This window comes from Magallana gigas, chromosome 3 (genome assembly GCF_963853765.1).
Source record: "Magallana gigas chromosome 3, xbMagGiga1.1, whole genome shotgun sequence".
NCBI classification, from domain to species: Eukaryota; Metazoa; Mollusca; class Bivalvia; order Ostreida; family Ostreidae; genus Magallana; species Magallana gigas.
Genome location: NC_088855.1, coordinates 8,528,945 through 8,544,213, shown reverse-complemented (window position 1 = coordinate 8,544,213; position 15,269 = coordinate 8,528,945). Strand labels below are relative to the sequence as shown.

At 32.1% G+C, this 15,269-nt stretch overlaps 1 protein-coding gene across 1 annotated transcript; it reads left to right on the top strand.

Annotated features, from left to right (window-relative positions):
* The first annotated feature begins 1,440 nt into the window (after positions 1 to 1,440).
* LOC105344693 (hookworm platelet inhibitor 1) lies at positions 1,441 to 11,496 on the top strand. Its single transcript, XM_011452532.4, has 9 exons — positions 1,441 to 1,803; positions 1,952 to 2,082; positions 3,519 to 3,728; positions 4,061 to 4,146; positions 4,321 to 4,406; positions 4,726 to 4,755; positions 4,934 to 5,035; positions 7,679 to 7,813; positions 8,612 to 11,496. Exons 1-9 carry the CDS (start codon positions 1,758 to 1,760, stop codon positions 8,668 to 8,670), a joined length of 885 nt encoding a protein of 294 aa, XP_011450834.3. The 5' UTR covers positions 1,441 to 1,757; the 3' UTR covers positions 8,671 to 11,496.
* The last annotated feature ends 3,773 nt before the right edge of the window (positions 11,497 to 15,269 follow it).

The following is a 15,269-nucleotide window of genomic DNA, read 5'->3' as shown; positions in this document are numbered from 1 at the left end:
ACCGTCTATACTGTTTTTCGTTATGGTTTTGTGAATTAATTTGAAGCTTGCTTTTTTTTTGAAAACTCATTAAGTTTGAGTTTTATAAAGAATAATCAACAGATGACGAAGAAATTAATTTAAAACAACTCTTTTTTAAAAATTAATTATCGGGGTTGATCTTAAATAAAATCTTTCACCGATTAATTTTTAGACCTTTTTAGCACATAAACCGCGGACGACAGTTGTGTCCTGTTAGGGAACATGTACTCCAATACTTTCAAACTGCTTGTTGAAATAATATCTTTGATATTAAATGTTTGAAAGTGGGAGATATGCCCTCTTCGTTAGTGTAGTTGGGCCTCAGCCTTCCCCTAGGATAATCCTATAGTTATAAATACATGTACGTGAAAATATTATATTCTTTATATTTTTCTTTATCGACCGGTTTTATTCTCAGTCTTATTACTAATATAAACACAAAAATTGCATACTTTATTTAATTTTTCACAGAATTTTTGTGTTTACATCCTCCAACTAAAAAGTTGAAAGATTTAGTTGTTTTGCGGGAAGGAAGAGGGAGAAAAGAAAAAGAAATGAACCAAAAAAAAATCCCTCCCCCCCCCCCCCAAAAAAAAATTTCAAAGCTTACACTCTTTTGAAGGTAAGTGACAACGTAGAACACACAGTAAGATTGCGATACGCAATTTTTTTTTACATTCATGTATTAAATGTATGTTTTATTATTTTACTCATGTAAAGTCATTTGGTGTAAAGTCATTTGGTATGTAATTCAATCCCGCCCTTTTATATTAGTTTTGTATGTTGTCTTCATAAGGAAGATTTCTGGGATCTGTTTAAGTTACAGTTTAGGTAACTGGGGGAAAATACAGAACCATTAGGCTCATGCCATCAGTTAAGCAATAGCAGCCCCCTCCCCCCTTAAAAGATATTCAATTGATGCAAACAGAGCATAAAAATCGTTAGAGTTTGTTAGATACACTAACGAAAAGGTATTTAAAAAAAACTCTATGCAAAATGAAAAAAGCGCATTTCAATATTTTTTTTTACAATTCGCAATAAAGTAATTGCTAGCATGAAGTGTGTCTTAAGTAATGTCTTAAGATTTCAAACACCTCAGATAGAGTTGTGAAATCTTATGATTGTTATAAGTCAGATCTTAAGATTTGTCTAATGATAAATGTGAAGACCAAATCTCAAAATTAAAGGTGGACCTGAAGACTACATTGTTGACCACCCAGTCTACTAAAAGGTAAATTATAAACGATAATCTAGCTATGTCAGTTTTCATAGAAATCGATTTTGTCAGTAATGATGAAATAAACGAGACGTTCAAAGATTATTGGACAATGGATCTTCCAATAAAATAAAATATTGGTACGCAAGAACGGGCTTATAAATGAAATGATGCTAAAGATATTTTCACCTGTAACGCAAGCAGGAGACGCATTCTTTATCACTGAAGGCTGTTACTAGGAATCAAAGATTTGAGTTTTAGTGTGGCGGGCCATTGATTTTTCGAATTATTGTAAAACAAAAACAAAACAATTGAGATTTAGGCTTAACTTTGCGTGCCTCTTTAATTACATTCGATTATTTGTGGAGTTTGAATAGTACAATTGGACAAAGAGAGTACAGAATCTGATTGGTCAGAACCCGGGAGCAAATTCAATAAAAGAACCTTTAAAACTTTTATGGAAATAAACAGATTCATAGCGACGTACAGGTCAAGCGACCGGTGAAAAAACTCGACAACGATGATTTCACATCGGATCTACTTCATTTTCTTCTTAAACTTTTTAGGTAAAAACGATTTCACAAAAATCGGTGACGTATATTCCCCCTCCCTCACCAAAAATAAAACATGGTAGTGTTTGTGCGTGCTTATGTTTCTTTAACAGATAGCCAATAATTTGTAAAACGTCTTGATGGTTTTTTTTCCCTTTTTCAGCAGTGACACGGCTGGGGGCATCTCGGCTACGAATTCGACAAATTGAAGAAATTCTTCGTGAACATAATCGACACAGGCGAGATCTTGCCTTAGGAGTGTATGGTACTACTGTTTCAAACATGAAAAAACTGGTAAGTTTCTACTTCTTTTTTATCAAGTTATTTCAACAATTCGGATATCCTTCCTCATATATTCCAACAATTTGTACGACAAACGTCAAAATGAGGTTCTGAATTCTCGAAAAATTGATATATTTAAAAGTTATAATCAAATTTTATTTCCAAAAAAATGAAAATCGATGAACATAATGAAGAGTTTCGCTCAATTTTCATTTTTTCTTTTGTTGCATATTATTAATAAAAAAGCGCCTATTTTTAGTTGTCAACGAAATTAAACCATGCCGCACCTTCGTGGGTGAGATCTAAGCCAAGGTTTCTTTTTAACTTCTAAGCATTTGAAATGACAGCCACAAAATATTTACAAATTAAATCTTTTGGAGACATTTTCTTCTCCAAGATCAAATCAAAACACGATTTACATTCCTTAATTCAATTCAGCGTTTGTATTCTACCACTTCAAATGTAAGTGTGCTTTTCATTCACATTACCAAATCGTTTTAAACCGCTACTGTATCGTGCGGTTTCAGTATAGACCATTGAAAGAGACCACAGACCGCCCCCTAAGTAGATTTTACTTTCCAAACATGTATAGTGATTCTTTTGAAAGTGTAATTCTATAACAGTATAAACAATTTACTGAATATTTGAATGCTCTGTTCTTAATTAAAATTAAAACATTGAATGAAATATCTTTAAATAGAAATAAAAAAATTAAAGTTTTTGTTTCGTCGTAAAGCGATATGATTAAAAAAATCAGAAGTTCATGTATTTCAAATTGGATTTGATTTTATAACTGTAATTTTTTTTTTCTCACCAGTTGAATGTTTTCAAAACTTTTAGACATAATAAAGATCAATTAAAAGGATAATAAAAACGAAGCATTCAGGAGTGCAATATATTTTTCGGTGTTGGTATTTCCTGAAAAAAAAATGCATTATTCTCAAACATTTTTGATTCAGAAATAAATTTCAATATCCAAATGTGGTGTTGATGGCAATATTGTTATCTTAAAGGAACTTACGTAATTAGTTTTGTCCATTTTTTCTGTTATTTCAAAAAACAGTGTTAAAACAATTATTTTGAAATTAGCCGATTTGCATTTCTAGATTTTCGACAATATTCCCTTCCCCATTTACGTAAATGACATTAAAGACGTTCTGGCTTTTTGTACTCCTTACATTAATATACATATATTGGGCTGATTCAATATGTCTCTGAGAGAGTTTCCATGTACTGTGATTATTTCCAATACCTTTTAATCTTGTTCGTTTTAAAGCCACTTTTTGAGATTTTTTTTTTAAAGAAAAAATACTGTTTGGGCCGTTTTCTTTTTGGCACTTGCACCAATATGTGTCTTGCTGTATTTTGAATTTTTTTATATTCAAGAGAAAATAAAAAGAGAACATTTTTTGCTTTATATATTAATCATATTTGTGTTCCATTTTCAGACGTGGAGTAATGCCTTACAGCGGCATGCCTCTGAAATTTTACAGTGTGGTACGGAGAGTTCAGAACTATCCCAGAATAGCTTAACAGTCAACTTTGGACAAGGTGTTTCTATTCATGAGATAATTAACAAGTGGTTTCGAGAAATTCAACATTTATATCCATATGAGGCCTCGTGTCTCGACTTTTCTCAATGCAGTAACATTTTAACGGTATGTGTAAACTTAGTGCATGCTAATCCTTTATATCAAAGTTTAACTGGTACATTAATTGAGGATACAATTCAATGGTCAAAACTTGTAAAGAGAAAATATCAATATTTACATTAAAACATAACTTCCTTTAGCGGCCAAGTTGATTTGACGTTTGATATACTATTTAAATGACATGCTTCATGTTGATCAAGGACTCGTATTAACACACCTTCGAATAGTCCTTATGCTTCAATACTATTTTATTTGTATAAACCAGGCTGGCCTGGTGAAGTTCCGGTCAAATGACCTTCACCATGACAGACGTAACCTTCTATTTCTTTTAACTACAGATGATTAATGCTGAACACCAGGCCTTAGGCTGCTCTTATAAAAGTTGCAATGGAAAAAATAAACTATTATGTATATACGAAGGAGGGTAAGAAAATTGGCAACATATGGTTAAATTTTCTTTATGATCAACTCATTTTACAAATTTCAAATTTACATTATCTGCAATTCATAATGTAATTACTTACTTTTGTAATATAAAGAGTAGGACGTGATAACTTAGTGAAATGGTCATAAATAAAGTCTTGATATCAACTTGCAGGGCTGAATATCCACCAGTTTACAAACCAGGTGTACCCTGTACTAAGTGTTCGGATGAAGCTGCTTTTTGTGATAATGGACTGTGTGGTAATTGCCATTGTTAGTTTTATTCAAAACAACTGTCACTCAGATTACAAATTTAATAGTAGAAGATATCTCTTGTTTGAGTTTGAATCTCAGCTGGTCCTCTGAATGAAAACGCATTGCAATGCATACGTTGTTATAGACATGTTATTGAATGCTCTCGGACTCCGTACGATATATTGGTATTATAATGAATACTCCCCGTACAAGTCATAAGCATTATAAGGAATACTCCCTGCATACACGTAACAAGAATCCATATCAGAAAATAATCCAATTATGATGATATCATTTAACTTTCATTACTTTTTTCCCTTTTAAGTTGCTTGTGACCCTTCAACAGAAAAATGTGGTGAGTTTATCATAAGAAAATTTCATCTTTAGTTAAACAGAAATCCCTTTTTATGTTTTTAATTTTATTCAGATCAAAACCCTTTGTAAATATTTCTCACGAAATTCATTGCAGCAATGAACAGTTAAACGATTCTTGAACGATTGTTTTGTTAACTTTATCATAATATCTTTTTCAGATTGTAAAAAGACTTGTCTTCGACCTTTAATAGGCCGAGGGACTTTAAATAACAACACCTGCACTTGTTCTTGTAGCTTTGGAATGGGACCTAATTGTGACGGTAATTCACTTATTCAATATTTGTATGCTATAAGAATTTGGCACCATAATGACACTTGATATGTACATTAGAATAGTTGATCTGTTTATGTGTAAAAGTAAATATAATCCAGTGATTCTAAATATTTGGATATGAAAGGTGTCTGAAATATGAAACACTTTGCCAAATGCTATCATTTCTCAACAACCAAGGGTTTCAAAACAAACTTAAAGTTACATGAAATATTATCAGGAGACTTTTAAGATTTTAATGTATACTTATGTTAATGCCTCAAGGTTGACATCTGTAAGATTTTACTCCCACCATTCTCGGTTTTCAGTGTAAATATCATAAGACGACCGCCTGTTAGATTTTAATTCTTACTTTTGAAGTCTTAATTTCCGAAGAAGGACGAATAAATAGAAATATTTCCCATTATCGATGTGTCTGTCATAAAGTCTTAATGCAAGAATATTTATGTATATTCTAAGTTTCGTTTATTTTATAAAATAAATGTACCGCTAATTAATGGGATTCTTTGACGACATTCATTTATTATACAGTGTTTTATGTCAGCTGGACGAATGTAACTAAGTAAATGATTTATTACAGTGACATGTGTTTTATAAACAAACACAGAGAAATGTTTATTATTTAATAGCTTAAGGAATGCTCATCGGTTTACCTATGGTGGCAGGGGACAATTTATTTGATACAGTTCATTGTAGCCAAGAGATGCATGTCTTCGGAACTCTGTAACTAGAATTTCCTCTGTTCCCATTCAGCACAAATACCTTTAATTCACTCTTTATAAGGCCAATCACCAATTTCTGAAGAAAATTACTAGTCAAAACCTGTAAAATTCTCTACATACTGGTTTTTATGAGATTTTGATCCTTTCATATTTTGCTATTTCTTTCGACCTTCCCCAGCTAAGTCCCTGCAGATGGTTGACCTTCCGTACCGCATGCATGTTGCACTATCACATGTCAGAAACTTACCGGTGTATAGTTTACAATGTCCCATGGCCATCCACCTACTTTTCGTGCTATTTACATCCCGTCTGTAATTTGCAAATTTCACTGTGTAAAGTAAACACAACAGTCATAGCCGCAGGTTTCGCATTTTACTTCTGATTCTCATGTACCTAACATAAGGGGCCTACATATTGCATATCAATTTTAACAAGAGACACCCCTCTAATTAATGATAATCATTAAAAATCATTTCATGAATTTTAGCAACAATCATAAGCCTTCAAGTACAGCAACTCAATTTTACAAAAATATTGACGGGTACTTTATCTGAAACTGTCCCTTGCTACCTATACGCCACTTTATAAACATCACCTATGCAATTAATACGTTTACACAGGGCTATTTCTGAATAGGATAGATTGTCTGCACATAAAAGCTAAATATAGGAATTTGGCAGTTTGTCTTAGAAAGTTGGATAAGAGTAAATTAGTACAATCTGAGTCTGACATGTATAGTAATTAATGATTACTAAATCCAATACTAGTAAAGAATTCGGTTTTAAGTAAGATGTACAATGCAATGAAAAATTAAATTTGTCTTATTTTGCTTCTACAGAACAACAGAATATATAATACAAAGTCTATCCTTTACTCCCCCCCCCGCCCCCCCCCCCCCCCCAATCGCCCGCGTCTATTCTGATAGGAATAACACCACATCTAAATTGAGCAAGTATAGATCTGTGAGGTTTGGGTATGTCACTTGTAGCGTATTTTTCTAAATTAATATCACTTTGAAAAGACCTTTAAGTTCTGAGCTTTGAAACACTTTGTAGTTCATTGTGTCATTCATTCACAAATTTCTGTTGAAGTTTGATCTCGGCTAAGTTCAGGTTACAGATCTCACGATTTAAAAAAAAACATGTCATATCGATCGATTGAAGTAAAAGTTTTACATGGTGTGACCAGTTCTGGTTATTTGATTTTTCCAATGAAAAATGAATCAAGATCAACACGAATATGAATGCAGAGATTTACTGTTTTTTAAATATTTGACAAAACATTGATAAATCTTGGTATTTATTCATTTCAAAAAACCAAATGAAAAACACTACATTTTAGCCATGTGTAAACTATAAAAACTCAAGTATCTAGTTCTTACTGTCTTAAAATTGAAGTACAAATGCTATTGATCGTGTGTCCAGCAAAATAGCCTACTACAAAGCGAACAGAACTAGTGTTTCAAACATTAGCGTGACTTAGTGAACTCGATATTCTGTGTTTATGTAATATTGAAAATGCTTAATTTGTACTTATATTAAGCAATCTTGTTTGCCAAGCTTGATAGAAATACAGATGTTTACTTTATAATTTTACGAAAATAATGATCACATGATCGCTCAATGTTTGTTTACTATTCTGTATGCTAAACTATTTGTCATTGAAAGTCACGAAATTATTCCCAGCAGATTAAAAAATGTAATTAGCAATATATGTGATAATAGAGTAAGTAATTTTGAAATAGTTAAGATTTTACTTAAACATATTTGAATTGGTTGGTACGCTTTGAAATCTACAAGAAAATAATAAAAAAAATTTAATTTGTGACCAGATAAATTACATTTATGGTGGAGAAGAAAATTATAAGATAGAGGTTGTGTTATGTCATTATCAATGCTTTTTTTTTCCAGAGGAATGTGAAAACAAAAATATGTACGAAGATTGGGATATTTGTCAAGAATTGACAGATGAGGAGTGTAACTCTCCATTTCCAGAAGAGAGAGATATGTTTAGAGAATTTTGTCCTAAAAAATGTGGAGTGTGTAGTAAGTATTCTACATATATACGCATAGCATTATTCAAGCTCAGACCCAGCCACCTAGTGGTAGCATAAGCAGGTTACATAATTCCAAATAGATTAAAAAAATAAAAACAATTCTATGATAAATTATCTTGTTAAAACACTGTAACGAGTAATCAATTATCAATATATGGAAGCGTTAACTTAATACTTTTATTGCTAATTTAACTTTTATCTTTAATCATTTTATATTTCCGTAGCTCATCAGCCCATAAGTGTTTAGCTAAGAATTTTTCTCTTGACCATTTTAAGGCTATCGTGAAGAAAAGCTTTGTATAAAGAATTAGGAAATTGCTTTAATTTTAAATCTAAAATATTCGGGTTTTTCAAAATTTACTATTGGTAGAGTGCATTGCGAAAATTATCAAAGTTTATGACAGATCTAGTAGTAAAGTTGACCACCCAGCCTCCTTAAATGCTTTTAAATCAAATATCTTTATAAAGTCACCAGAACTCTAGAGAGGCCTATGTTCCTTACATTGTACTTTTAAATTAAAAGTGTGCAAACATTCTAAGGCCATATAAATAGCAAAGTAAATCTGCAACAACCAGTTTTCTTTTCATAATCTTATTTTTTTGTTTAAAAGACGGAACAAATGAAAACTAAATTATTTACATGTGTATTGATCTTTTTCTAGATGTACTTTCTATTTACGTCATTGGTTTTAATTAAGATTAAACAAAAGCTGGAGGAAAAATGTAATGGTGATTTGGGCTTTTAATCGACATTTTGTTGTCATGGTGTATGAATATTTATTTGTAGATTCCTTTCCTTCGAGTCATATAATGTCCATGTTGATGAAACGAAGCGGAACTAAGTGACAAAAGGTGCAATGCTACGATATTTTTAAAGAGGAATAAAGTCCTTTATCTGTGAACCCGCATACATCATCTATAAATCGCAGTTGTTGTTTGCTGGAACAAATATTTTTGTGAATACAAGCCAACGTTCAGTATATAATGGCTTATTGTAATTAACGCAAACAGGAATGAGGTTGGAAATTCGCGTTGCATGATATGACATAAGATTTATTTAGCAGTGTGCTATATTTGCAACTTTTGTTCTAAACATAATGCTCTCGCAGTTATGCGTTACCGAAACTGAATGTTTCAAAATTCGAGAGTAATCAATGTTTGATATTTACCGCATTTTCAAACTTTATAAGTTTGTTTTATGTATGATTTAAAGGTGTTTGGTTCGAATATAAATTATTTGAACGCAAATATCATTTCCTTTTTATCTCACTTGAGCTGAAAGCTCAAGCGAGCTTCTCTGGTCACATTTTGTCTGTGGTCCGTCTGTCTGTCTGTAAACTTTTCACATTTTCAACATGCACAAAGCACCCTTAGGTAAAGGAATTCAAAGTTATGAAAATGAAAGACCAAGCCTTTTTTCAAGGGGAGATAATTAGGAATTATTTAAAAAAATCTTCTTCTCAAGAACCATTTAGCCAGAAAAGCTGAAAATTGCGTGGAAGCATCCTCAGGTAGTGTAAATTCAAAGTTGTGAAAACCATGATCCCTGGTTTTAGGGTAGGGCAACAACAGGAAGGGGGGGGGGGTCGAACTTTTAAATAGGAATATATAGTGTATTTTTAAAAAAAATCTTCTTATTAGAAACTACTCAACAACGAAGGCTGAAACATGTGTGCAATCATCCTCAGGCAATGTAGATTTAATGTTGTGTAAATCATAACCCCCGGGGGTAGGATGGGGCCACAGTTGGGGGGTTCAACTTTTACATTGGAATGAATAGAGTAAATCTTTAAAAATCTTCTCAGAAACTAATCAGCCGGGAAAGTGAAACTTATGTAAAAGTATATTCTGGTAATGTAGATGCAAAGTTGTGAAAACCATGACCCCAGGGATGGGGTAGGGACACCATGGGGGCTCGAACTATTAAATTGGAATATATAGTGTAAATTTTTAAAAAATCTTCTTCTTAGAAACTACGTAACCAGGAAAGCGGAAAATTGTGTGGAAGCATCCTCAGGTAGTGTAGATTCAAAGTTGTGAAATTACCTAGGAGTAGGGTGGGGCCACAATTTGGGGTAGAACTTTTAAATAGGAAAATATAGAGTAAATCTTCTTTGAAACTAATCAGCTAGGAAAGCTGAAACGTGTGTGGAATCATCCTCAGGTAAGGTAGGTTAATGTTTGTTCAAATCAAGAACCCCGGGGTTAGGTTTGGACCACAATGAGGGGCGAGTTTTATATAGGAATATATAGAGATAATCTTTAATTAAACAGAATCAAAGAGAAACGAATTGGCCAGAAAAGGTGAAATTTGTGTGGAAGCATCCTCAGGTAGGGTAGATTCAAAATTTGTTCAAATCATGATCCCTGGGGGTAGAATGGGGTCACAACGACGTTGGAAAGGGGTTTGAAAAAAAATTACAAAATTTTTCTCTTAAACCAATCCAGTCCAATCTAATTTTACAAAGTAAATATTTCATTTATTCACAAAAACTGAAATTGTATAAAATATGGTTTTACTTATATGCAAGCATTTTGACATTTTGTTGATTTTATAAAATTGTTTAGACTTTGGCCCCTGGACTAGTATATGGCAACAACAATAACGACGACAACAACAACAAAATAATATCTTTTGCCTTTACAAAACTGATTCTATGCATAAGTACAATATTTTTATGAATATCTTTATATATGTAAATGATGCATATGAATTTGAAGAAGCATCAAATCAAAAGAATTGTTTAGAGACCAATTCCGATAGCATAAAAAGTTAAAGTTAAGTTATTCTAGGAAAAATAGGTTGTATGAAACAAAATTGATACATTCATGAACAAAGCAGCTATTACTCGTTATTAACTTCACAAAATGGTTTACAAGTACATGACCTTATCCCAATTTTAACAGAACTTGTCGGGTTTTTTTAATCAAGCAAAAATGAATTTTACATTTTTTAAAACATTGCCTCTGTGCAAAGCAAAACACCTCAGTGGTGTTATTACATTTTTTTGGATGGTGGTAAAATTCAGCTGTGTAATTACTTATGGCCGTTGCGGCGAATCACTTTTCTGTTGGTAGTAAAAAAAAAAAGGGTTTACCGTCCGGTTATTTTCATTCAAAATAAACGACGTTTGGTTAAACTAGGAAGGAAATGACGGGAATTTTAAGTGGTGTACCGTCGAGTGTGGGAATTTTGCAATAACCTCTATCTGTTTGCTTATTAAATGTCAACATTTAACCCACACGTAACTAGTGTATTAGTAAGTGGGGAAACAACAGGCTGGTTTATACTTGATACACAATTATTTAAATCGGCCGGACGACCATTAGATTTCAAGAGTATTCCAACAGGAACCTAGTTTAAAAACATGGGAAAACATTAATTTTCGGTAAAATTTTAAGTATTTTTTTTTATTTGGTATTTTTCGTGAAATAAAAAAATATGTTTTATCAAGTAGAATGATATATTTAATATATGAAGGTTAATGAGACGGTTATATGTTTTCACAAAAAACCGCTTAATTTGTCATATATAAAATATGTAATTATTGTCATATACATTAAAAAAAATTATAATAACGTTTAAGCATGCAAAATGCATGTTTTAAATATTTTTATGAAACACAAACTAAACATTTTTTAGTTTGTATTGAAAAAACCCTGTTTATATTGTTATGAAGCTTATCATTCGCTGTAATTTTGCTTAAAGTGTACTGTATCTCTTTATAATAAAATTATGCGATTTGCATTATGTAAATGTAAAATTTTAAGTTTGATAAAAAATATATATATTACTACAACAATACATGAAATAAAAATTGTTTTGCTTTCTTGTTGTTTGTTTTGACTTATCATTTATAATTGGTTTGGTTATTGCATTGTTTTCGGTTTTGATACAAAGTTCATGGTCATATATATGTTTAACTTCCAGACTAAGATTCATCCAATAAATGAAATCGCGAGAAATCCTTTGACAACAATTCTTAAACCTAGTCTTCTATGGCCTATTAGAGAGGTCCGACTTTTTCTCACATATGTTATTTAGGACGTTAAGGACTTTGGTCCACTTAAGTGCGTCGGAGGACAGTGGATTGTGCCCCATTTAATACCACCCACCGTTCTTTTGGTAAGGAGTGTTCAACCACCGAGAAAGCTTATTTATTGTACAGTTTGACATCTAGAAAGAATAAGGATTGAATAAAGGTTTCATTCTTCGTAATTTAAGAATTAAACACTTCGGGTATGGCCGAAAACAAAATACGTCTCAAGACACAAGAGAATGTTTTGGTAGAGTATCATAACAAACGGCTGTCTTCTCCAGGTTTTTAAAGCATTGGGTATAAAGTCTTTGAATCTAATCTCTGTCATGTCAATATTTAACCTTTTCTTTATTTGTATTTGAAATTTATTATATAGTATTAGTCTGAATTAAATCATGCATATGCAATGTTATGACATATTGTCTTTTCGATAACGAGTCACAAATAATGTAATCTACCCATGCATGTATTTATTTATTTTGACACTTTTTAAAGTTACATTCATTGTCCCTTTAACGTATAGTTCAATTCCTATCGGAATTTGAATTTCTATTAAAAGCATTTAATCGTACATTTGAAGTATTTCAAAGGAAAGTTATTTTTTTTCCAACAGGATTTACTAATTTCTTTAAGGAATTCATTTAATAAAGATGAACATCTGAGCTAAAATGGCTACATGTACATACACTGTAGGCAATGGTCTATCATATGCTGTGTATCAATAAAATTTGCTGGAGACTTTGAATAAATATCGTTAATAGTAGCATGATTTCACGATTACTTATTTTAAAAGGTATCCTAATTGATACTTTGAATAAGTGTAGAATCGACTTGTACTTTCTTTAAAAAGGCTCCCCACTAGTGTGTGAATTTAAAGAAAAACAAAAATGACGAAATTACCGGTAGTTCTTAAAACGAATATGGTAGCAAGGGACAGTTTCGGATAAAGTACCCGGTCAATATTTTTGTAAAATTGAGAGTTGCTGTACTTGAAGGCTTATGAGTGTTGCTAAAATTCATGAAATGATTTTTAATGATTATCATTAGTGAGAGGGGTGTCTCTTGTTGAAATTGATATGCAATATGTTGGCCCCATATGTTAGGTATATGAGAATCAGAAGTAAAATGTGAAAACTTGCGGCTATAACTGTTGTGTTGACTTTACACAGTGAAATTGCAAGTTACAGACGGGAGGTAAAATAACACGAAAAGATGTAAACTATACACCGGTAAGTTTCTGACATGTGATAGTGCAACATGCACGCGGTACGGAAGGTGAACCCTCTGCAGGGAATTAGCTGGGGGGGGGAGGGGGTCTAAAAAGCTGAAAAATCATGAAAAATTAGCAAAATATGAAAGGGTCAAAATATCATAAAAACCAGTAGGTAGAGAATTTTACAGGTTTTGACTAGTAATTTTCTTCAGAAATTGGTGATTGGCCTTATAAAGAGTGAACTAAAGGCATTTGTGCTGAATGGGAACTGAGGAAATTCTAGTTACAGAGTTCCGAAGACATGCATCCCTTGGCTACAATGAATTGTATCAAAAAAACTGTCCCCTGCCACCTATAACCAAGAATAACATCAGAAAAGACCACTCTGTAATATTTTGCAACGATCAATGTGGAACAACTGTAATTTGGTCCACAAAGGAATGTCTATTTTCTTTATGAATTGGATTAATTCTGAAATCACATTGATAAATTATTTTGTTAGACAGTAAAGGTTCTTTCATTTTTGTAAATCTTATTGGATAAGTTATTACGATTTTTATGTCCATTACTAGATCAATTCGTAAGCTTTAATAACTATCAAATTTAAGCTACACAAACATTCCGAACGTTATGATTTAAAATTTCAATCAGGATATTTTTCTTTCATGAAGAACAGTCAAAAGGGGGAGCAAATATCAATTCATTGAAATGTAAACATTTTCTTTACCGACATAGATATTCATGTACATTTATATTTATTTGTTATTTAATTTTGATTACAAAAACACCGAATCAATAAATAATTATTGTAGAATAATGAGTAGCATCCTGTTGAGTATTTAATGTTCCCAAGTTTCTAGACTATGCAAGCACACTTAATAATTAACGAGGCCGGGTCTAATTTTTTCTGCCCTAGATTTTTGAATGAAATTTTTTACATGAATTTCTACTGATATAATTATTATTTCAAGATAAAAAAAGAAAAGAAGAAATTTACCATACCGTTTGTTTAAGGGGTCATCTCAATGTTTGTTAATTTTTAACATAGGACCCTATGGGATTTTGCTTGAAATGTATCAATTTTGCGCATTTTTTTTTTACAATTTTCTTAAACTTCTGCCCTAGGGATTTCTTTTTCTATTCTACATATTAAAGTTATTGCTAAAAGGCATAAAATGGTCAATTAAAAAACCTTTTACATCCTGGTTTGTTCCAGGGGTCTTATCAAAGTTAATTTTTGTATGCCCAATTTCCCAGTTTGTCAAATAATGGCTATTTTTTATTTGACAAAGACGAAAATGATGATCCTTATAATATTTTTAAAACATTCAGACATATTTTAGTAATAAATAAATATATAACATCACACATTAAAGGTCATTAATATAAAATACATGGTTACTGTTTTGAAATATATGAATTAAGCTATATTTAGGCGGGTTAAGAAAACGTGACAGAGGGCTAAGCTTGCTGAACCCTCTTCACGTTTTCAACCCGAGCCCAAATATAGCTTATACTTCGAGACATTTATGTTTATTCCACAATATAATATCAATTTTACGCATCAAACGAGCTATTTTCAACAAATTTCACTGGATATCTGCAGTTGAAACTATCACGCCATGGCGTCAACAAAGCAAAAGATGACGTCACAATACAAATGAAACGCTGCGCGAAAGCGTGCGTACTCCTTCTGTACTCGGCCTCGTTAAGCCTATTTTTGATTTTAAAAAATGACTAAATAACCTTTCGACGTACTTCCTTCTGAATTCAATTTAAACATTCAACCCAACTTCATATACTCCACAATTTTGTTCTCAACAGTTTTTTTTTTATCAGTGATTCAGCTGCCGTTTCTCCGTTTTTTTGTAAACGATATACAGTCTTGGGTCAAAAGTATTCGTAAAAAATGGCGGCCGTCATGTTCACTACCACGCTTCGCTCCCCATTTCAGCGTCGTTATTGACGCACAAACTAGAGTTATCCCTCTTACTTGGTACAAATATACACAAGCACATGACGGATCACGTGGCTGTGTTATGACGTATTTTTGTCGTCTGCAAATGTTTTGTTTCCGCTATCAAAACAAATGGGTAGAAAAGGATCTGAACTGTGTGCATCCGAAAAAGAGAGTATTTTATCATTGTCTAAAGCTAATATAAAGTTAAAAGAAATATCAGAAATAACAGGAA